The sequence below is a fragment of the Mesoplodon densirostris genome, chromosome 2, assembly GCF_025265405.1.
Source record: "Mesoplodon densirostris isolate mMesDen1 chromosome 2, mMesDen1 primary haplotype, whole genome shotgun sequence".
Taxonomy (NCBI): domain Eukaryota; kingdom Metazoa; phylum Chordata; class Mammalia; order Artiodactyla; family Ziphiidae; genus Mesoplodon; species Mesoplodon densirostris.
Genome location: NC_082662.1, coordinates 63,950,551 through 63,976,730, shown reverse-complemented (window position 1 = coordinate 63,976,730; position 26,180 = coordinate 63,950,551). Strand labels below are relative to the sequence as shown.

Here is a 26,180-nt window from a genome sequence, read left to right as displayed (position 1 = left end):
AAAGGAGGAATATTCGGAAAGCTATTAGAAGTTCCCATTTTACATAAATCTAGTTCTTATAAAAAGAATATGATTGAACACTGCTGAAACTATAGATTATTGTTTATCCTCCTCTCCAATAAAACCTCTTAAAAGACTTACATCCTTACATCATCACTACTCTACTGAAACTGCTCTCAGTAATGTCACTGAGAAATGATCTTCAAGGTAATGATGTATTTATCAATTCCTCTTTGACTTCATAGTGTTAGAAAATAAAGAACATTCATGTTCAAATATGTTTTTTCCTACTATTCTCAATACCGAAATATGCAAGATCTCTTAAGTTTCTGTCCTTTAATCTCCTCTTTATTCATATAAGTCCCATAGCATTATCAAACCCACATAAATTATTAAAAAATTCCAAATATGTCTTTTTCCTAATGACTGCATTTATAATCATTTATTGACCATCTCCTCTTGGCAATTCCATCAGTGCCTCAAATGCAATATGTTAAAAGAAAGTAATTATTATCTCTGCCCTTAAGCTAAGTCATTTTTCTAATTTCCCTAGACTTAAACAGTACTTGTATTTTTTGAGATATCTAAGTGCAAACAATTAGAAACAATGTCATCTGTTTGGTCTTGCTTTTTTACTAGATCCCTCATCTCTTTCAAGACTAAAAATTCCACCTTGACTATGACTTTCCCAACTATTTTTTCCTTTAAGTTTTCTTTGTTGACAAGCCAATCAAGTCAAGGCTAAGATCATAGCTTCTACCTAAATATTCTGCCTGTTTTAAGAATCCACATTTCAATTCAGACTACACAAGGAGGATTTATGCTTTCCTTCTTTTATCCTCTATTTAGACTTTTTACCTATGTGCATTATGCTACCTATCACAGTATATCATTTTGTTCTATTTACCCCTGTGTCTCCTTACTATTCTGAGAATTTCTGGAATTTCTGGGACCATATATTTCCAACTCAGTATCCCTAGCCAATAGGGCAGTGCTGAAAACAAGTAGGGAGCTTAATAGCTTCTTGTGGAAAATAATGCCTGGATGAATGAAAGGAACTTTTAAAGTACTGTTGTTTTCTGATTCTACTGCCTTGGGGAAATTATTAATACCTCTGGAGCCTCTTTTTTCAGTATATAAAAGGAATAATAACACATATTTCAGACAGTTATTATGAAAATTATATTACACAGTATATATGAAATCACTTAGCTTACTATCCAGTTCATAGGGTATGCTAAAAAAAAAAAAACCCTCCTCCCTAACTCCTTCAAAAATATCTCTTATCTACTCTAAAACGTCTTTATTGCCTACTGAAATTGTTCCAAAATTCACAGGTCAGCATCTGAAATCATTTATCATTCACCTCCAGATGAATTTTGGAACCGTATTCCCCACTTCTCTCCTACACTCCTATTTAATCATATCAGATTACATGCTACACTACAACATCATTCCATATTCTGTACCTCTTTACCTGTGCTTCTCTTCTTCTCTCTTGCTGTGAACTGTTCTGTTGACAGCTCTTATTCATCCCCCTATCTAACTCTCTAAATAATTCCTGTCTATAAAGAGCCGTCTCACATCTCTGTTTCTCTAGGTAGTTTTCCTAATTCTTCTACTGTGGTGAGTTATGATTGCTACTTTCTTGAAGTTCTATAAACCATTAAGTAGCTTATAACACTTCTATCACATCTGTCATGGTGTAAATATTTTGCATATCCTCCATTGTTGATTGTAAGCTTATCTAAAACAAGGAAATAGTTTTTGTCTTTTAATTTATTGAGGGAATTGAAATGGGAATTGACTCAGACTCTATCTCAAAATAAAAATCTTGAATTCATTTTGAAGTTTGGTTATTTCTCAGTAAGATTAGACAGGTATGTCTCAGTTTCACCTTGTTTTTTGTTTAAATACAAAGTGGAATTTAATTAGTTTTAATATTAGTGATTTGCCTGCTATAGCTGCCTGCCCATTAATAGCTGATTTGAATGACAAACTTATTTCACAAGGGTCACTGAGCATCTGTTAGATAATGATGACTTTCAGCCATTGCTAAAGATGAAAGACAAATGTTCCTCATTATTTATAAGACAATTTGGAGTTTGGCAAAAATAAAACGTATACTTTGCCAGAAATGGTTTCCTTTAATTATTGCACTGGTGTGTGCTTCAAAGGAAATTTAATCCATTCACTTGCTTGTAACTCGGTAAAATGTCACTTTAAAATCTATTAGCTCTCCATAAAGTCCTATATTTATTTTATAACCCATCTTTTTTTCTTTTGTACTAAGTACATAAAAAATAATGTGAGCCATTAAAGAATTGTGCAGTGTTGATTTGAAATCCCGGAAACATACACATGATAAACTAGTACTTTAGAGAAAACAAAAAGAAAGATATGATAGCTTCTTTCAAAGGCTAATAATTAGAAAGTCCGATTAGAGAGAGAGAGAGAAAAAAGATGCATGTGTGTACATAGTATGACATCCATGAAGTCCTTTTGAATAAGAACTGAGTCATGAACTAAGGAGCTCAGTAGACAAGCAAGCCAGGAAACAACAGTCCTGTGTGTTCAGTATTGATTGCAAAGACAACTGTGAAATGTTAGTAACAGAAGAAAAGCTGAAGAAAGTGTGGCTATATTTCTAACATGATTTTTACAAGGCAGTTTGTGCTTAACTAACTTGCTGGGATGCTTGAAAATAATGCATTGTGAAAGATAAGAAAAGTGAATATTGTACACTTCGATTTTCATAAAAGATTTTGACAGCTTTATGTGGGAGATTAATGGCTAAGGTAGAGAATTGTAGAGTAAATGCTAAGGAGTTTCTTACATAGGAAACCATTTCAAGAATAAAACAGGGTCTTCGAGGGTGAAAATATTTCAAGTAAAAAACGAATTTCAAATGTAGCAACACTGGGACTTCCCTGGTGGTCCAGTGGTTAAGAATCCACCTTCCAATGCAGGGGACGTGGGTTCGATCCCTGGTCAGAGAACTAAGATCCCACATGCCAGGGCAACTAACCCTATGCACTCTAGAGCCCATGCACCACAACTAGAGAGCCCGGGCACTGAAAGTACTGAGCCCGCCTGCCACAATGAAAGATCCCGCATACCACAACTAAGACCTGACACAGCCAAATAAATAAATACATATTTTTTAAAAATATAGCAATCCTTAAAATTACTGGGAGCACTGCACTTTACATTTCTAATTTAAAAAGCACTCAATTTCCATTCTTCTTTTCTGTCTCTAATTCATTATGACCACATGTTTATCATGTTTAATTACATTCCACAAATATGTAATATGCTAACTAGAAGCTATACTAAAAGCAATTGCTAGTGTGTTCAGCAAGAAAATGCAGATACATTTAAGGACAGTGGGTGAAAATTTTATCTTTTGCTGAGAAATGAAAGAATTACTGTAGGAGGAACCTAAAGTTGGAAGTCCAAAGTAAATGACATAAACAATGATAATATTTAGCCAAGGACATGTTTGTAGATCATCAAATAAAAATTTAAAAACCTATCTTTGTATGTGTAAGGATAACAATTAAAAATATTATATTGCTCCAATCAAATTAAGACCAAATAAGTAAGTTTCTCATGTTTAACAAAATATTTGTTCATTTATTGAGTTTTCTTTATGCCTCCTCCTTACTCACTATTTATCTACTTAACCCAGCCCTTGAGCTTTTTTCACATGTTCCAGAAATTTAGGAAAGAAAATACCATGATGTGAGTGGTTTCCATTTGTTTTTTCTGAGATAAATAGGAGTTTGTTCTACTTTCAGTGCATCAGACCTAGAATTTGGCCTATGTAATTTTTATAGTTAAATGAACAGCAGGTAAAAACAAACTCTGTAGATGGTGGGCATTCCTGTTTGTTCTAAATGATATATTCCATTTTGGAACCATAGAGGAAATCCAGAGATTCATGTGTATGTTTTAATTTAGAATAATGAGGAACAAAAGCTCTAAAATACAGTGGGAGTAGGGTGAATGCCAGTGTTACCTCTTCTACTAAACCTGCTCTGACTTAGTCCCACCCTTTTCTGTGTCCAGAAGGATTCGATTTCTTCCCTTTTATAAAACATTTGTACAGTATCTTATTTCAAGTCCCCATATTATTCAAAATACATTTTTTTTTTTTTTTTTTTTTTTTTTTTTTTTTTTTGCGGTATGCGGGCCTCTCACTGTTGTGGTCTCCCCCGTTGCGGAGCACAGGCTCCGGACGCGCAGGCTCCGGACTCGCAGGCTCAGCGGACATGGCCCACGGGCCCAGCCGCTCCGCGGCATATGGGATCCTCCCAGACCGGGGCACGAACCCGTATCCCCTGCATCGGCAGGCGGACTCTCAACCACTTGCGCCACCAGGGAGGCCCCAAAATACATTTTTTTAAAGCACCAACTATGTAACAGACATTTTGCTCATTACTGGTCATCATAGTGAATAAGTCAACCAGGGTCCTTTACAGTTTAGCAGGGGTGATACCATTAAGCAAGGAATTTTGCAGTGCAGGGTAATAAAGCAATGTAGTTAACATGCTGGGGGAAATGCAAGCTTTAGAAAGGTACATTAAAGTTGTCTAGGGGCTTGGAGCAGAGATGTCACAGAGGGCTTTCCAAATAAATGACATCTAAGGTGAGGTATTTAGGTCTTGTCACCTGGAACATTTCAGTTAATCTTCACAAAATAGCTTCTTCAACTACATATTACTATCCTCATTTTAAAGAATCAAATGTGAAGGCTTAGAAAAATTAAGTAGTGCCCAAATTCCTAGGGCTAGTTAGTGTCAGTAAGAATTGTGATTCAACTCCATGTTGTTCTGAATTCAAGGTAAAACTATCTTGGAGAAACTATATCAGTATGTTTCCCAGATTTCAATTCATCTGTTTTTAGAGAACATTATAGTGATGGTTTTCTTTTTTACTCTTCAGGTTTGCTTTTTATAGTGACTCAAGGAAGTAGTGACAAATATCACAGAATTCTGACCTTGGGAGATGATTCAGTCACGGAGATAGGAAAATATGCAGCAGTCTAGTAAGGAGAGATCCAGTCAGAAAGTCATGGCTGAAATTTCAGCTTTTCCTAAATCACAGTGGAATTTTATGTCCTTTGGAGGCATTTGCTTTCCTGAGTCAGCCAGGCACTGAGATATGACAGGTCCAGCTGTCCACTAGATGCTACTACTGGATGGATCCTCTAGCAAGAGAAGCATTAATATTTAGAGAGATTCTGGTACTTTCTGTAAGAAAGAGCTCAGATGAAATTAATATAAATTATATGTTGGTTACATATTCAGATTTTGCCATTGTTTGCTATTCTTGTAATTATAAGTATTCATTTTTACTTCTTGTGCATTTTTACACTGAATGTGTCTCTCCTCCCTTCTTGCACAACACACACACACAACTCTTGAAGCACACACATACCTCTTGAAGCAACAAAGGTTTAACAATAATGAATGAATTGATCACAAAGAAAAGTATATTTTAGATTTCTGAAAAAGAAAAGAAACCCAAAAGACTACCAACACATATATTTAAAATACACAGGTATTAGCTAAAAATTTTCAAGTGTATTTTAATATTGAGAAAACAAAAAAAGAATAATTAAGCTCTGGACTTTTAGCAAAATTAAGATATTATTATCAGCAGTTTTAAAAGACTAGCTAAATATTTTTAATTTACTGATGAATAGATGATTATCATGCAGCTTGGCTCAGATTTCCAGCAACATTAACATACACTTTAAACATACACTTGAAATAGAAGGAATTCAGACTTTTTAAGCAATTATTCAACAAGCCCATGTTGTTCATGAAGAATGTCTTTGGGACAGTACAGGCAATCTGAAAACTAATATTCTAATAATTATCACATAGATTCAGTTGTCTATATTCCCTACCCCTAGGTAGATAGAAGCTGAAGGTTGAAAAGGAGAAAAAATAGAGGTGAATAATGCTGATAGCTTTAAATAAGGAGTTAAATAGCTTAACAGTAGAAAAAGATACAAAATACTGCATTTCAGGTATCAAAAATTTTCTAAATGTGGTATAAATGCCCTAAAGATATATGATGACTTTCAAAGGCCTGTGCAGGAACAGATAATTTTTTAAAAATTTCTTGACTTAAATTTTCATATGTTTTATTTCCTAAAATTGACCTGCCTGAGAGTGTAGGTCTGTGGTTGAATTGCTTCCAGTTCTTACCTCTTACTTTTGCATTCATCTTTCACTAAATCTCTCAAACATACAGAATCATATAATGGAGCATAGTCCAAAGTGTAAAACCCACAGGAAATGAAACAAAGAGAGTATATAAAATGTTGGTGTTCTCTAGGCCCATCCAAGTTGCTGCAAATGGCATTATTTCATTCTTTTTATGGCTGAGTAATATTCCATTGTATATATGCATGTACCACTTCTCTACCCATTCCACTGTCAATGGACATTTAGGTTGCTTCCATGTCTTGGTAAATAATCGTAAATAATGCTGAAGTGAACATTGGAGTGCATGTATCTTTTCGAATTAGAGTTTTCTCCAGATATATGCCCAGGAGAGGGATTGCTGGATGATTAAGTAACTCTGTTTTTTGTTTTACGAGGAACCTCCATACTGTTCTCCATAGTGGATGCACCGACTTACATTCCCACAGTGTAGGAGGGTTCCACATGGATATTAATTGTAAGGCCACCCCTAACCCAGAAATATCCTAGCTCTAGGAACCATTCACTCTCTCCTTGGCCATAAGATATCTCATTGTCCTTGGAACAAAATGCAAATTCTTTTTTTTTTCTTTTGCGGTACGCAGGCCTCTCACTTCTGTGGCCTCTTCCGCTGCAGAGCACAGTCTCCAGACGCGCAGGCTCAGCGGCCATGGCTCACAAGCCCAGCCGCTCTGTGGCATGTAGGATCTTCCCAGACCGGGGCACGAACCCGTGTCCCCTGCATCGGCAGGTGGACTCTCAACCACTGTGCCACCAGGGAAGCCCGCAAATTCTTATATATGGTCCATAAAGCCTTACATGATCTGATCCCTGAATTTTTTTTTTATCTTGAGAGAGAAGAATAGAGCTAGAAGAATCAGACTCCCTGACTTCAGACACCACTACAAAGCTAAAGTAATCAAAACAGTATGGTACTGGCACAAAGCCAGACTTATATATTAATGGAGTAGGATAGAAAGTACAGAGATAAACTCACACATTTATGGTCAATTAATCTACAACAAAGGAGGCAAGAATATACAATAGAGGAAAGACAGTCTCTTCAATAAGTGGTGCTGGGAAAACTGGAAAGCTATGTGTGAAAGAATGAAATTAGAAGTTTCTCTAACACCATACACAAAAAATAAAATTGAAATATATTAAAGACCTAAATGTAAGACTGGATAATATAAAACTCTTAGAGGAAAACATAGGCAGAACACTCTTTGACATAAATCTTAGCAATATCTTTTTGGATACACCTCCTAGAGTAATGAAAATAAAAACAAAAATAAACAAATGGGACCTAATGAAACTTAAAAGCTTCTGCACAGCAAAGGAAACCATAAACAAAATGAAAAGACAACCTACAGATTGGGAGAATATATTTGCAAGTGATGCAACTGACAATGGATTAATCTCCAAAATATACAAATGGCTCATGCAGCTCAATATCAAAAAACAACCCAGACAAAAAATGGGCAGAAAACCTAAATAGACATTTCTCCAAAGAAGACATACAGATGGCCAACAAACACATGAAAAGATGCTCAACATCACTAATTATTAGAGAAATGGAAGTCAAAAGTACAATGAGGTATCACCTCACACCAGAGGTCAGAAAGGCCATCATCAAAAAATCTACAAACAATAAATGCTGGAGAGCGTGTGGAGGAAAGGGAAGCTTCTTACACTGTTGATGGGAATGTAAATTGGTACAGCAACTATGAAGAACAGTATGGAGGTTCCTTAAAAAAATAAAACTAGAGTTACCATATGATCCAGCAATTCCACTCCTGGGCATATATCTGGATAAAACCATAATTCAAAAAGATACATACACCCCAATGCTCATTGCAGCAGTATTTACAATAACTAAGATATGGAAGCAAGCTAAATGTCCATCCACAGTAGAATGGATAAAGAAGATGTGGTACATATATATGATGGAATATTACTCTTTGGCCATAAAAAAAAAAGAATGGAATAATGCCATTTACAGCAATATGGATAGACCTAGAGATTGTCATACTAAGTGAATTAAGTCAGACAGAGAAAGACAAATATCGTATGATATCACTTATATGTGGAATCTAAGAAGATGATACTGATGAACATGTTTACAAAGCAGAAACAGACTCAGACTTTGAAAACAAACTTACGGTTACCAAAGTGAGAAGGTGTGTGTGGGGGGAATGAATTAGGAGTTTGGGACTGACCTATACACACTACTATATATGTGATATATGGTCAACAAGGACCTACTGTATAGCCCAGGGAACTCTACTCAATATTCTGTAATATCATATATGGGAAGAGAATCTAAAAAAGAATGGATATATGTGTAACTGAATCACTTTGCTGTACACCTGAAACTAACACAACATTGTAAATCAACTATACTCCAATATAAAATAAAGATTAACTTAAAAAAAATAAAATAAAATATTGGTGTTGATTTAATATAACAAATAATTCTAGAGTCTGCTAAATTCTATTGCAATTTAGGCAGTTTCAAATTTTCTTTCAACACATCTACATGAACATCTACATGAAGATATAATAGAGTTATAAAAGATATTGGGAATGTTTTTGATGATAGATTACTGTAATCATATCATTCTGATGGAGTTAAAAAGTTGAGTGGTGCTGCTAAAACAGGATTCTTTCTATCATAGTTTGATTTAAGAAAACAAGGTTCCATAGAATTGATTCTAAACTCTATTTCACGTGAGCCAATAGCATCCTTATTTGCACAAGAAGGTTTTTGCATGTGTCTAAAGCCACCTCATTAAGACATCCATTATTATCTATGTAAAGCAATAAAAACGTTCAACATTTATCAAAATGTATGATATATATGATTTAATCAATTGTATACTATTAATGATTGTAAAAATAAATTCCTCCATAATATTTTTTATACTTAGATCCTTCCAGTCATAAGAATTTTTATACTCAATTTACGTATTTAATTTTACTCCAGAGAAGATAAGGTATCAAAAGATTTTAATTTTTTAAAATTTAGATTACTATCAAATTATATAGCGCAAGTGGAATGAAAATATGAGTTTGAGGAGAAAGAGCAACAATGTAGCATTTTTTAAAAAACAGATCTTGTTCGTCTTTTAAAAAAAATGACTGATAGTGAATATCAAATCACTATGTTATTTAGATTTTCTTGGATGCATTTAAAAGTGAGAATTAACACATTTAAAAGTGAGGATTAACAGTTTTTTTTAAATATCCATGTTTATAGTAATCAGAAATTATAATTTTTGCAAAGACCTTAGCTTACAATAAAAATTTTAGGTGACAATTTAAAAACATGCAATAGTTTACATAGAACCTATTAGTTTCTATATAGTTTATATAGAAAATCATTTTATAGACCATAAAAGCAAAAAGAAAACAATTGCTCAACTTTACTTCATCTCACTGAGTTTGGGAAGATCACTGTGCTCATGCAATCTGCAAATAGAGATTCATAACCATGTCCTAGAGTTATGAGGAAAATTGATTCATAAAACCTTAAAATAATTACAAAGTATTTTCATGTATATTTTTCCTTATAACTTTATAAATCTATCTGCCATGCAGAGTCTCATTTAATCTTATACCAAAATAGGAATTAGTACAAGTGGTGCTATCTCCATTTTGCAAATACGTGAGTAAGGTTTTAATAGAGTTACTTTAATTGAGTCCAGTTACTTGCCCAAAACAATTGCTAGTAGACCAGTGACTTGGTATCTAAACATAAGTTTTGAGTGTCAATATAACTTAAAAAAAAGACAGTAACACTGAAACTCTTTTTCTTAACATGCTCTGCCTATAAGAGGAGGAAGTACAATAAAAAAAAAAAAAGCTTTTCTGGAAGTTCAAGGAAGGTAAAATAGGAGAAGTACTTTAAGTTATGACATTCATTTATCTGCAAAATTATTTCTTGTGAACAAGCCCTGGGCTATGGCAATGTAGATAATAACACTTTGCTCTATCAAGCCAGGCTCTATGAATGACTTTTTTTTCCGTCCTTCAAATTATATTTTATAGCACAAAGGGATATTGGTCATTGATGATGGTGGTAGTTTGTTTTGTTTTAAACATCAAGTTAACCATAGGAAGGTGGATTGAAAATAATTATCCTTAATTACGTACTTACCGTGTATCAGGCTCCATCCTGAACACATTTAACAAACAAATCCTCATTACAATCTTATCAAATAAATAATATTACTAATCCCATTTTACAGGTGAGAAAACTAAGGTAAATTAATTTGCCCTAGGTTCCACTGCTAGTACACAAGAAAGGTAATATTTGAACTCCAATATTAACTATAATTGATCATTACATTATGCTGCTTCTCGAGGACAAATAATTTGTCCCTGTGATCTATCAAAAACTTAAATATGATACTATTTTTAACTTTTAGCATATTTTGAGAAAATATAATCAGTTTAAATTTGTTTTCAGGAAGCAGATGAAGAAAAAAAACTACATTTTTTTTTCCCTCTGGGATACGTTCCCTAATATGTATTTTAAGGCATATCTCATATTGAAATATGGCTTAGTTTTCTCAAGAGAGGACAGGTAAATATGGATTAATGGCTACTTTAGTTAATGATCACAAGGCTAGTTTTAATTAATTGTGTTATGTCACCATTCTTTATTCATAAAGTAAAATTTGTGCTCAGAATACCTTTTATTAGAAAAAAGGCCAGAAGAAAAATCCATCGGTGACCAGTAGAAAGTTTAAAGGTCAACATTAAGCAGAGAGAGAAAGAGGAAATAATTATTTTTGTTTTTTTAAATATCTGTATTTACTGATGCTGTAAAGTGGCATATACTTAATTTGACAAAACAGTTGAGTTTAGAACATTTCTATATACCCATTTGCTGTCTCTTATTTTATCATCTGTATTTATATGCAAATAGAATACTTTCCAAATGATTAAAACACAAAGATGTTTACTGGAAGGAAGTAGGTGTTTGATGGAAGGGAGTAGAATTGCTGATATTGTTTTTGGTACAGAATTCCATGTGTTTTTTCCCCTTGTTTTAAGAGTGAGGTGTCTGTATCCAGCTCCATCCCTAAGAAGATGGGATAGAGAGGCTTGCCTGGAGCCTAGAGCATTATCTCTTCACTTCTCTGGACCTGGCTGCATTCTCCTTCTCTGATATTGTTATTTTAAACACCTCCTGCATGCATTCTGAATGTAGTGTCCATTCCCTTTATAGCTCCTGAGGTGAAAGTCCAACTTCTCCAGGAAGCATCTGCCAGGGAGACAGCACTGCAGACAGAATTCTCCCCACAGCAGTTCAGAGGCCCTGCCAGTTAACAAAAGTCTTGAAGCCCTTCCAGATCCAAATATCTCACATTTAAGTCCATGTGGGAGAAAGCAAGTGGTTTAGTTCAATTTAAAAAGTAGAAATGACAAAGAAATTTCCAGTTTGATTCCTGAGTAAAGCCATTTGAACAGAGCTAGTCTTAAACTCACTTTTCAAATATGTAACTCCTCTTCCTTTTTACATTCTCTGCCTCATTTATCCATCCGGAATTCATACATGCACCATTTTTAATGTAGAGATAATAAGACCTATCTACCTCTCAAAATGCTTTTGTGAGTGTTAAATGAGATCATATATGAACGTATTTTCCATACCACTTAACCCATAGTCAGCATTCAGCAAATGGAATTTCTTATTATTATCAAGACAAGACAATCATAATTAGACTTTAGTAATAGGCCAAAAATGTCAGTACGTTGCACAAAGACTTTCCTACTTTCTTTAGTCAATATATAAGCTTTCTTTCACTCTATCCATGCTTATTTTACTTAATAAATGTTAATTCATATGTTGAATGATTTACAAATAATGTATTGAAACACCCTAAAAGTAAAAATTCTTTGGCATTGCCTCTTGTAAACATGGTCAGACAGGCTAAAATGGAAGCTTGACTTAAATGAGACAATGAAAAGAAAAAGATAAAGCAATTTGTAGTATTATAGAAAAGCATGATTTGATTATCAGTTAAAATGAGTGATTTCAATGTCTGGAATTTAGAGATTAATTCTAAACCAAATTTTGATTATTTCTTAGGCATTTAAAATGTTGGGTTTTATATACATATATATACACATACATGTATATATGTATATATATACATATTGTATATATATGTTTTAAAAAATACAGACTTACTATAAACTTTGTATTAAAATAAGACATAAAGGTATGAATTAATACCATTGCCTGATCACATTAAAGTTCACTTCTTTTATTAATTAGGTGTAGAATGTATGAAAAAGCTATAAAATATTTTTAAAAAGCTTTATTATTTTCATTGTTCTTTTCTCTGATTTACAATATCAAAAGTACATATGTTTGAGAATTTGCTGTTATAATTACATAGTAGCTCATAACTTTCAATCTCTTGTCCAACTTTGGTTTTTTGTTTGTCTTTTTGTTGTTTTTTTGTTTTGTTTTTTGTGGCCTCTCCCATTACGGAGCACAGGCTCCGGATGCACAGACTCAGCGGCCATGGCTCATGGGCCCAGCTGCTCTGCGGCATGTGGTATCTTCCCTGATTGGGGCACGAACCTGCGTCCCCTGCATCGGCAGGTGGATTCGCAACCACTGTGCCACCAGGGAAGCCCTCCAAGACATTTTTAATATAGCTTTATTATTACAAAGATGTACTAGAGTAAATGTATAGGAAATCAATTTCTTTCTCTTACAAAATAAGAAATCAATGTTATTTGGTATGTTTTTTTTTTGGTGTGTGTGTGTGTGTGTGCTACCATGTAAAAAGTAAAATGCACCCAACATGGCATATTTCCCATTCTAAAAATAAATGTACATGTCATTAATATTACCTACATACTTATGCCTAGAGGTTTAATTAAATTATGTCATAATAAAGTTATTATGATGCATTACAAATTTCAATAAGCAAGTCATAAGTTACATAACCTCTCTGTACCTCACTTCCTTTGCTGTAAAATGGGCAAAATGTTAACTTAACGGTACCTATCACAAAGGGTTGTTGTGAAGATTGAATGAGAAATAGATATCATGTGCTTAGAACAGTATCTGGCAGATAGTAATGTTAGTATATATATATTATTATCTACACAACAGTGTTGAACTGTTACCTGCAGAAGTGCATTTCTCACTTAGAAATCTCTTTAAATATATTTTAAAATATAATTTTCACCATCTATAAGGGTGAGTGCTTCATTAAAGAAGTTCATTAGACAAATTGATGATTCTTTGAAAATCCACAATTTGAAATCCAAATTATGGATTTCCCTTGACAAAGTCATGCACTCCCTACACTTGCCAAAATAGAAAGATATTAGGGAACATTTCACCCATAATATTATATATAAAGATATTATTGTCTAGTAATTATTACATGTTATGTAATATCACTTATATATACATGTATACATGTATGTGTATAATTTTCTGTATCCATTTCCATATTCATATCTATACCCATAACAATATCTATTATATTACCCAAGGAATAACTGGGATGAAAGACATTAAGAAGAGAACACCTTAAAAACAAAAGCAAGTGGGTGAGGAGATAGAGTTTGTTCTGTTTTATTTAATCTCTACTTTACTTTTCTTACCTCATATTGGCCTTGAAACCAGGATATCAAAGCTCTCTTTGTATGCAGAATTAGCATGGAGGTTGTATGATGTTCTGAATTTTTTAAATTTTTTCTGTGTGCTTTTGAAAGTTCTTCTGTCAAATTTAGAACTTTGTGATACAGTGAAAAGACAGCTGTGAAGGTAGCTGGCCAACCCCTTCATAGGTAGATCATTTTCACATGGTTTAGCTTTGAATCCAAGAGAAATTGTACTTTTCTTCTCTTATTAATTAGTACCTTTAATAGGGGCTTTCATTAATCAAGCTGGTCTTTTTCCATCGAGTGGAATAAATCCTGCTGTGTGGGGTAATGGTAAAGGTGCTAAGGCTTATGTTTTTGGAATATGTTACAGGGAATTTAGAGATATGAAAGGAAAAAATCATTCTTCAGCAGCCACAGACTTAATTTCTTAATCGAGTTTAAAAAATAATAAATAGCCAAATATGCTAATTTCTACTAAGCTCTCTGATGTCCACCTTTCAGATTTAATCACCACAGGAGATAGTGTCACAGACAGAGTCTGTTAGAATTACTCCAACATCATTTTTTTTCAACTAGCACCTCACCAAGTGGGACTTTATACCCTCAAAATAAGGACCTGCCTGATATGTACAAATGTCATTTATAAAGGAGCTCCTTAAAAGATTTCAGAAACAGCAGTGCCAGTCTTATTAGAAAAGCATTAACTATCTTAAGCCTGGGTTTAAATAAATAACAATCTTGAATAAAGTGAACTATTAAAGCTATTTTCTATACATTTTCCAACAACCAGATGTTTGGAACTATGTTACACAACATCCAGATGATTGACAATTTAAGTGTTTTTCATGATATTTGTCTTGGTGTTAGCACACCTTATGTTGAGGAGTGTATTTTTGGAACTGCTTCAGTCATCTCCCTATAAAGTAGGTAGTCTAGAAGATTTTTTTAAGTGGGGGGGAAAACTCCTTTCAAAAAAAGCTGTTCCATACTCAATTAAAGGATATAGTCATTATTAAACATTTTATTCAGATTATTTCATTATCTAGACTTCAAAGGGATCCTAAGATAACTAGCTGTTAAAACGTTCTATTTGAAAGTCCAGAGATGAAAAATGATCCAAGTTTTTGACCCAAGAACTATTGCTTCATCCTACCCTCATCAGTGATCTGATCATCTTTGCTTTACCAACCTCTCTCTCACATATTAATTTCTCCATCCTAAACAGGAGAACCTCTCACCTTTGCTACTGTGTAACTTTGCTACTGTGTAATACATTATGCAGACCTCTGGGGGAGGAGAGTTCCAGGCAGAAGAAGCAGTAAGAAATGCCAACTTCCTGGGGCAAGAGCAAGTGTGATTTGTTGGAAGCAAAGCTGGAGGCCCAGAGTCTAGAGCAGAGTAAATGGGAAAGAGTGGGAACTGACAAGGTCAGAGAAGCATCGAAGGGCCAGATTACATAGGACGATTGGTCACTATAGGGATTAAGAGTTTTTCTTATGAGTGAAATAGGAAGGCTTAGAGTTGTCGATGATCTGATTTAAACTCTAAAGTTCATTCTGTTTATTGTGGGAAGAACGGGGTCAAGGGCAGAAGCTAGAGACCCTCAGACAATTATAATAATCCATTATAACAACAATTTAATTACTATATTTTTACTTCCTGTTCTTTATGCTGGCTAGTCATGAATATAATTTATCATATTTGCTAAATTATAAATTCTGTGTGGGCAAGGATTCCAACAGATTATATGTTTACACATTAGTGTTCTTCAACTAAAAAAAAAAAAGTTTTTCATGCCCAAAGAGTACAAGATGAAATTCTCACCACTTCTGTCCTTTTTCCACCCTCCCGCTCCCCTCTATCATACCCTAAATACTTTCCTTCTTTCCAGAATTTCTTCTTAATACAGCATACACATATCTAGCAGTATCTCTTTGTGTACATGAAAAAAACAAAAACAAAAACAAACTAGGGGGGAAGTGGAGAACAAAGAGGAGGTAGATAGATAGGAGACATAGTCCTTATTCTCAAGGAATCGTATGTGTATATGCCTATTTCATATATTTTACATAATCATCTTATAGTTGAGCTTAAAACTACATATAGCATGTATAAGTATCTTATGTTTTTATCAAAATAGAAAGGCATCCCTAGGCCTTGCTATTCCCAATTTGTAAAATTCCATATATGGTAATTTGAGTTATTTAGGTTCGACTTAAGTAGTGTAATCTGAGAATTGCTCTACAGAAGTCCAAGGAAATAATACCCCAATTTTCTTTTTTTCCCTGAGTCTCATTCAAGGGTCTTCCTAATGTATGTCTTGAAAAGCATTGGGTTGGGACCAATAATAATTATGGAAGATAGTTATCCAAGATGAGGAGATACAAAGAGCCACCCACCCTTTTTTTTTTTTTTTCATTTTTCTTAGTAAAGAAGTTAGAAGCTCTTCTTCTGTGAAGGTCCCTGACATGCCAGAACAAAGGAATAATGCTTATGCTAAGATTACGAGTTAGAACCCAGATCAGGTCTATGAAGGCTCTAGTATCTAAATACTAGTTACTCTCTGTGGTCTTCCTGATGCCCCTCAAATAAAGGTAAAACTGCTGCTGTCTCTAGGGAAAGGGAAATGTCAGGCAGAGTGTTCTAAATCAGACTTTCATGGTAAAATATCCATTAATGATTAATTTTCTGCTTCCTTTAGAATAGGACAGGTTAAGCAGTTGGTCACATTCAGTAAATAAGAAATTACTTGCAGTAATGTCTGCGACATTCTAATCATCTTCCCAATTCTGAAAACTATTTTAAAAGTCTTTGAGGGCTTCCCTGGTGGCGCAGTGGTTGAGAGTCCGCCTGCCGATGCAGGGGACACGGGTTCGTGCCCCTGTCTGGGAAGATCCCACATGCCGCGGAGTGGCTGGGCCCGTGAGCCATGGCCGTTGAGCCTGCGCATCTGGAGGCTGTGCGCCGCAACAGGAGAGGCCACAACAGTGAGAGGCCCACATACCGAAAAAAAAAAAAAGTCTTTGATCTGCATTATGGTGAAAAGGACACTGAATGTGAAAGTAAAAGGCTTGATTATGAATTCAACTTTGCCACCCACTAACAGTGTGGCTTGGGCAAGTCATTTAACCACAAAATTCAATTTATATTCTAATGATGAATTGAGCATAGCAATCTATACCTCACAAGGCTGTTATGAGCACCAGATAGGACAAAGTGCGAAGGCCACAAATGCAGAGGTCACACAATAAACATTTGATGAACCCAGATTTTAAATACAGACAGCAGAATTATCATAATCCTAGTAGTGGTACTTCAGTGTTCTATGCTATACCAGTACACATGTGATCTTGTGAAATGGGAACTATGTCCTCTGTATCTTCTTTCTGCATGTTATTAAGAATGACAATATACTATAATTGTTTAATTATGTCATTAAAGTGGGTTTTATTTTCTTCATTAAATACATCAGGAAAAGCTTTTCAATTAACAATGACCTTTATGACTTCTACTAGTTTGTATTCTGTAGATGCTGAAGCTGACTGCAAATTAGATTCTGCAATGTACCTTGTTCCTTATTTTTTTACCCACTGATTAGTTTGATACAGTTGGCAGCAGCCTACCCTGTTGCTTTCAGCTTGCAATTTTGTAGCAATCTCAAAACACTGTGTTCAGTCCCCCAAGGTGTTCTGTAGAAATGTTGTCAAACTATTTCGATTATGTGTATTTTCATTCTGTATCTGTGCTTTGTACTCATTTAAGAAAACCAGTCTTTAATTTGTATCAGAACGTTTTCAAGTTGAAACTTAGAATTCCATTCCTCAGCAAAATCACTGATATATGACCACAGCCTTCTGTTCTAAATCTTGACGTGACTGACTCCTATTAGATACAAAGCTATATTTTTAAATTTTGTTATAGAATACAACTCTGAATAAATGGCTTCAAATTTGGCCTTAAAATCTAATAGTAGTCATCATGCTTGCTAGTATCATCTAGCTCTAGTTTACCTTTCCAATTTTGTCTCTCATCCCTCCTACCTTATATCCCATGTTTCTCTGTACTTCCTTAAAATGCCTGGTTGTTTTCTCTCACCTCTCCCGGGAGTTATCCACATATAGCACCTTTGTCTAGAACACCACATCTTCCACTCCTCATCTCTTTATCTCAGGCATTTTTCTATTCTAGAAAGTCTTTTTCTGTACTCACAACAACGTTTCTAAGTCAAGTAACCCTCGTTTTTCTCTCATGTACCTTGTGCCTGATTTCATAAAAATATTCTACTTTCTGTATAGTATTAATTGGCTGGCTTAATTAGATTGTCCTCCTTATTAGATTAGAAGTTTTGCAGAGGGGCTTCGCTGGTGCCACAGTGGTTGAGAGTCCGCCTGCCGATGCAGGGGACACGGGTCCGTGCCCCAGTCTGGGAAGATCCCACATGCCGCGGAGCGGCTGGGCCCGTGAGCCATGGCCGCTGATCCTGCGCTTCCGGAGCCTGTGCTCCGCAACGGGAGAGGCCACAACAGTGAGAGACCTGCGTACCGCAAAAAAAAGAAAAAAAAAGTTTTGGAGAGCAAAGGCAATATCCTTTGAATCCATGAATAGTAGATGTTCCATACGTGTTTTTGTTGGATAAATGAATGCTTTCTGGAAAAACTATTGGTCAGTTTATTGAAAAGACAGCAAGAATTTGCTACTAAAAGTATTATATTAGCCTCGTTACATTTAATTACAACAGCAATATTAACAGTGAAATGCAGTTCATAGTTTCAGTGTACAGGTCTACCGCTCTGCAAATGCAGGTAATTTTAAGAATAAACATGTATATGGTGCCATTCTGTGCTTTATGTATCTGGCACATTATATTCAGAATTGGATTAGGTTAAACCAGGCTAGCTCATGAACATATTCTACTTCTTATAATTTCAAAGAAAGAGATGTGTTTTAATGTTGAAATTGTTATTTGAACTAATCTAAACTTATTTAAATTTACTTGTCATCCAGACAGAATAAAAAAGGATTTTGACTGGCTTTGAATTAAAATACACATACACACACACACACACTTAAAAAACAAAACTAAACCAAATTGTAGGAAGGTATTGTTTCATATTTGCTTTGGGAATGAAAAATGTACCAGTGTGTTCATGTCTCCTGTGTTTATAGCTAATGTTTGCATTTGAGGCAGTGCCGTAATTCAGCATATGGAAATACACTCAGAACAAAGATAATATTGTTTCTCATTTTCATTTTGATTAATAATGTTCTGTCTCTGGTAATTTGTAGGTGTTATTTGGAAGATGGAGCTTCAAAGGGTGCCTGGCTGAACCGGTCAAGTATTATATTTGCGGGAGGTGATAAGTGGTCAGTGGATCCTCGAGTTTCAATTTCAACATTGAATAAAAGGGACTACAGCCTCCAGATACAGAATGTAGATGTGACAGATGATGGCCCATACACATGTTCTGTTCAGACTCAACATACACCGAGAACAATGCAGGTGCATCTAATTGTGCAAGGTATGCATTTCCATGTCTACTATGCTTAGAAATGTTCAATATTTAGATATCAAAATGACTGAGAGGTAGCTGACAATGTTGAAAGATATGTTGTCATTGTCTTCAGGGATTTATGTTTCTAGATTCCATTAAGTATAATGGCTTTTATAGGCATACAAATCCCCACTTACTGAGATCAAAAATTGTCCATTAACATCACATTATGATTATTTTTTATATCATTCATTTTGTATCTTCCTACGAGTCACCACTTCAATAAATCTTTGAGAACCCATGATTGGTACATTAAAATAAATTTTTGATAGCCTATGATGGCTACATTAAAATATTAGTACTTTTTGAAATATGATTAATAACTCTTTAAAAGTAATCCTCAAGCTTTCCAACACTCTGTCTCAATTCAGCTTCTATTTACTTTGATTCAAGTCACAATGAAAAGAAGCAGCCTTCTAGAATTACTTTATTTAAATATAGAATAATTGAAAAAATATGGTTCACAATGCTTTATACTTTGATTTACTTTCAGTAGATCATAAATCATGCTAGCTAACTTATAATCTCCAAATATAAACAGAATCATCCAATTATTTTACTTTTCTTGCATACTAAAATGTAAAAGCATATTTATCCTTAACACAAATTCTTTTCAAGGAAAATATAATTATAATGCTAGTAGAATAGAAAACGTGTGTTTTTGCCCTTTTGCATTATATCCTCATGCTTTAGAGATAAACCATGTGTTGGTTGCATAGAAATAGTATACTGTGGAACTCAAAATGACATTGCAGCATTTCTAAGTAAAACTAATAACAAATTATATGATAATGTAGTGCCAGTGAATGCATGTTTTATTCCTATCAGTAAAACTGAATTTTCAAGTTAGTTGTATTATTTCTGAGTTTACCCTTCAAAAATCAACAGTAAATATGAATTTAGGTACATGGTTTGCATTCAGAAAATATTGTTATTCTACTTTATTAATTGAGCTTTATTTCCTCATATAAAGGTAAAATTGAATTCAAACAAATCTTCAATTATTAGTAAACATTTTAACTTTGTGATAATGATTAAACTTATTAAACAATTAACTTTAAGAAGGAAGGTATAAATTGAAGAGTAAGGCAGTGAATTTCCTCAGTGGTTTTCCTAATTACAAATCACTGAAGACTTTGGTGATTTTCCTTATATAAAAGCATATAAGAAAATAATAAAGTTTTCATCAAAGTCCATCTTCATTCAAAGATTATCTAGAGGTTCCAGAGGGCAGTTTATCCAGCTTCAAAAAATGACATGAGATTACAAGACACAAACACATTTCTTCAGTTATCCAAGCCTAATTCTGTTCTCTTGTTTCGTTCAATGCCTTTTGACTTGAGTTTCTATTTCAAACACTACAAAAAATTTTATTACATGAGGAAAAGTACACTTTGATGGTAATATATTTGAGTCACTTGAGATAAAGACATTTTGCTTCTTATATGTTTACGCAATATACTTCTGAACACTAAAAATATCCCTCTTTCCTTTTTTCCATTCTCTCTTATTCCCTGTTAGGCCCATATTTTTTAACCAGACCCCAAAGACATATATATATGCATATATATATATGCCCTGTTAATGAAAATGTTAATTTCCATAGAATTTCTTCATAACTTTATATTACATAGGTTGTTTAATACTGTACACAGTTTTAAAACTGTTACATGGCACTCTTTTGCTGGCCAGTATAAATGTTTGGGCACCATTTTAGGAAGTACATTTTACAAATGCACTTATTGAAATTTTTATCAGTATAATAATTTGTTCCTCTAGAAAAATATAATTTGTGTTACTGTTTTGATGTGTGTGGTTGGGTCAAATTAAATCTAATAATTTTACAGTACTTATTAACATAATTACTTATTAGAAGTTGATTGACATGTGGACATTTTTCCAATTACATTAATAAAGTTCAGGGAACAAATTAATAGGCTTGTCAGTCAATTCAAGAACTAAATAAATGTCTTAAAAAGTCAAACCCTACTTAAGCTACATTTCCTCTCAATGAACAAAAATAAACTGATGTGCACGTTTCTTCTGTCTCTAAATTTGTTAGGTTGTCTGATACTCAGGAGTATATGGATAGTTTTGAAGTATATGTTCGTTACCTAATAATTTGTCAAGCTTTGATTCAACAAGATAAAGAAATTTAGCAAGTGAGAGAAAGCTATTTATTACTTACTAATGTCAAACACACATTGGCTGGTAAAAACAAAGCCCATCTTTAATTGTTGAAACTATGTACCCAAGGGAGCTATTTTTAAAAAGTCATTTTAGAAAGGAGATAATCAAAAGGATATCTTGCCCACACAGACTTTGTGCATGGGAAATTTATTTATGTTATTGATTTCTCAGAGCTGTTAATATCAATAAATGGAATAATGGGGGAGAAAAGTAGGAGTAGGAGTTGGAAAACCTGGATTCCAATCCTGAATTTTCCCTCACGAAATGGGTAATTCTCAAGCCTCTCTAAACTTTAGTTTTCTCATTTGAAGGAAGAGGATTCAGATCAGAAAATCTTAAGGTCTGTTCTAGTCAAAAGCAAAAAGACAAATGACAGGGAAAAAAAATCCACTGTGACTGTTTGCTTTTGATTTGAAAGGGAAAAAGTTTTTTAAGTTAAAAAATGAAAAGAAATTTCATAACACTTGTATAACACTTGTATTGAGAACCATGCAAACTAATTTTTACATAGTAGCACCTTCTAGTAATTATTCTGCAAGTGCACTTTATTTATCTCCATGTTTTTCTTTCACCAACTGAACTGAACAATGTAGGTACTCACAAATTTGAAGAATGTGGTGAACTGGAGTTTTGGTTCAAGGGGGTGGAAACTGGCTGATAGATTTAGTAAGAAAATAAATTTTTCATCACCTGTATATAATGCTGTTAAATCAAGTTACCTAATTTTCCAGTGTTTCAAATCATGTGGTGTAGCATTTACTAAGAGTATCTTTCTTGCTCATGAGTATAAAAATGTATGCAGCTTGAATACTTGTTATGAAGGGAGATCCCTATTACAATACTGTTTTGAAACGAAACATAAAATGTAAATGCTTTCCATTCAAAAATATAACACAACGATTTCTACTTTAAGTCCATGTCTAGAGTCTAAGTTGTATACAGCACAAAATAGACACCCCAAAATATTGTATAATAACTGAATATACATACAACAGCCCCAGCCAACACCTCAACTGCAGCCTCGTGAGACTATGAGTAGTTAAGATGTGCCAGGACAGAAACTGAAATAATAAATGTATATTGTTTTAAGATACACACACACACACACACACATACATACACAAACAAATTCACACACACATAATATATGGAACGTTTATCATTCAACTCGTGCCCTTCCAGGGAGACATACTCTAGGTTTTCTCTAGACGGGATAGAAGGAGGTATGACTAGCACATAAGCCTATGAGCAAAATAATTTCTCAAGGATGTTTAACTTGCTGAGTGTGTTCTAATTTCCTCAGGGTATTTTACTTACCTAAAATATTTGTGGTAGACGGGGTGCTATGCTTCCCTTTTCAAGGATGGGTTTGTTTTCCTAGCTGCTGGGAGTGACATCAGCAAACAGCATATAGTGGTCAGCCCTTTCAAAGTTAGCCTCAGCTGTAGAGAGGCAAAGCCTAGTTCTGCCTAGAGCAACAATGTCTGATGACTGATTAAAGCCATGAGTATAAAAGCCTCTCCCTTCCAGCCCGAGGAGGATAACTCTGATGGGTTATTTTGGCTTGAGAGCAGCTGAAGCTATTGAACAGCATCCACTACAGCTCAACTTCTTGCTCTGTTCAATCCTACCTTCTTCTTTTTCCTTCTCCAACTATTTATCACAAGACTATTCCCTAATAAATATCCTAATTTTAAATTCCATCTCCTTTCAACTCAAAGATCCCTAACTATGACCATGTTAGATCCTTGCCTCTGGCTTAGTCATTGTTTAGAGAAAATCTTTGTAAAGTGGAAAGACAACACATTCAAATACCATTCATTATTAACATTGTTTTACATTGGTTGGGAATTTAAAGTGGCTTATACCAAAGTATTTAGTACACCAAGGCAGTTAAGAGAAATCAGAAGCAAAAGATAAGGTAAGAAGAATAGGATGCAGTCAGATGTAATAGATTATAAAATTGTTGCCATGATTTCTATATATTTTTAGAGCTTGGTAAAAATTTTAGTTCTAAGATTTCTAGCATCCAACACAGAAAGAGAAACAAAATCAGTTATTCATTCCATGGCCCTGAAGGTTAAAACTTCTGTTTCTTAATGCTCTGGTCCTGTTACTTAGGGAAATAATTTGACCGTGAGTCATCTCAGAATATCATTGTGAACTGTAAGGAATATTTCAACAGTAACTGTATGGCATGCACAGAACTCATTCATAGGATTGTACTTTATAACAACTCTCAACATAACCCAAAGTGTAGGGAAGTATAAAAAAAAATTTAATCTAAAAATAAATTTAACAAGATGCTAATTCAATAACAGTGAGATTGCTTTTTGATTATTGCTTAATCTATGAGTAAATTTTAGAGCTTATCCTTCCTGAGTCAAACCTTCACAAATATTATTTCTCTCAGTGGGTCTTTGAATAGGAATTCAGGTACAGATAGTTCAAAATTATACTTACTAATGAGTATCTGGAGAGCAATTATTCTATGTGGCCACAAGTTTAGAGCCATATTCTTTAAAGACCAGCATATCTTAATCAAATGTTAACATCCTTTTTATGAATATTAAAACCCACACAAGGAGCACACTGGCAGAGAAAGACACCACTCTTCCGCTTCAAGTTGAGCTGGCTGGCAATAACGCAGCATCACAGGACATGGGCCCGCCTTCCTCAAAAGACCCAAAGGGGAGAAAAGCTATAATGGTCAAAAAAGTATGGTAAAATACCACATCCATTAGAAAACTCAAGTCATTGTTCTGCAACAGTAAATACTTCAAACTTTTCAAAAAGCTACAAAAGGAAACCAAAGAAAAATATTAACACTAAGAAAAGTTTAACAGAGCCCATAGATGTCAAAATAGGCAATGTCTGAATGCAATAATGGTTTAGGACAAAGCCCTCAGACTGGCTTCCACTCTGTTTTATTCAATCTCTATTTATACCTGTTGGGGAGATTAAGATTTTATATAGGAACCCCAATTTTGGACCTACTTTAAAACACAAAGAAGTGATAATGACCCAAAGCATATATTCTTAATATTTTTAGTTGGGAAACAAATAATAAACCACTCAAAATAAAAATGGTTCCTTAACATAATTATGTTTCATTATCCCAGCCAAAGAACCTTTAGCTTTAAGGGTTGTAACTTCATAGTATAATTATCAATAGTTGTAAAACATATTACATTAAAAATTATTATTTTAATTGACATATAATTGACATATAACATTATATTAGTTTCAGGAATGCAACATAATGATTCCATATTTGTATATATTGTAAATGATCACCACAATAACCTAGTTAGCATCGGTCACCATACATAGTTACAAATTTTCTTTTTCCTTGTGAGAAGAACTTTAAGATCTACTCTCTTGGCAACTTTCAAATATGCAATCCAGTATTATTAACTGTAATCACTGTTGATTTGCAACCTTGGGAGTTCCTCTGGTGAAATCCCAAACTGTGTCACCATACAAAGAGGGCGAGGAGAGACCTAAGAAGGAGGCAGGCCATTTCAGATTGGTAAGTGGCAGCTTTAAGAAACAAGGAAGCTTATATATTAGGCTTGTCTTGAGTGATCGCAAGAAGAGTAGACCTCCAAACTGACCTGCCAGAATCTTAAAAGTTTATATAGAGGCCTTAACAGGTTTCAGTCATGTATTCAGTTCAGGTGGTCCTAACAACACATTGCTCTCTCAAGGCTGCATCGTTGAAACGGCTCCTAGAGTGGAAACTGTGGGCAGACCATACAGGACGGGGGGAGGGGGAGAGGAGCCTCAGATTGCCTGAGTCCAGCCGAAGGGTCAACCTGCTGTCATGTCCTTTCCATGACCTTCTCCAGCAGTCACCATGTGGTCCATTATATCCTCATGACTTATTTCCTTTAAGCTGGAAGTTTATACTTTTTTTTTTTTTTTTTTTTTTTTTTTTGTGGTACGCGGGTCTCTCACTGTTGTGGCCTCTCCCGTTGCGGAGCACAGGCTCCGGATGCGCAGGCTCAGCGGCCATGGCTCACGGGCCCAGCCGCTCTGTGGTATGTGGGATCTTCCCGGACCAGGGCACGAACTGGCGTCCCCTGCATCGGCAGGCGGACTCTCAACCACTGCGCCACCAGGGAAACCCAGAAGTCTATACTTTTTAATCCCCTTCACCTATTTTACCTTTCTTCTCCCCCAGCCACCAATCTGTTCTCTGAATTTATGAGCTCACTTTTGTCATTGTTTTTAGGGGAAAAAATATCACCAAAAATGAACTTAGTTTTTGTACAGGATCCATCTGTCTATTTCATTAACTTGATAACAGAGATAAATTTCTAAGATCACCTTATATATGATGATTAAATATATATTATCTGCTTATAAGAAAATATTAATCCTTTACTCTCTACAAGTAGGTAACAAGTGATATCAAATCATTGAGATCAAAGTTACATGGGTAGGGGTGTACATACTCTTTGTCATTCCCTCTTCAGGGAATTCCTACCTATTCTATCATAAATCATTTTTTGCTTACCCCAATTCACATTATGGAAAAGATCCTGTGGATGGCAATATTCACTGAGTCTGT

At 34.5% G+C, this 26,180-nt stretch overlaps 1 protein-coding gene across 1 annotated transcript in view; it reads left to right on the top strand.

The window, feature by feature from the left end:
• Positions 1–26,180, top strand: part of NEGR1 (neuronal growth regulator 1) — a 920,677-nt gene that overhangs the window by 355,735 nt on the left and 538,762 nt on the right. The window contains exon 2 of the mRNA XM_060084535.1: positions 19,149–19,381. Coding sequence (XP_059940518.1) covers positions 19,149–19,381 — 233 coding nt within the window. The remainder of the gene's footprint in view (positions 1–19,148; positions 19,382–26,180) is intronic.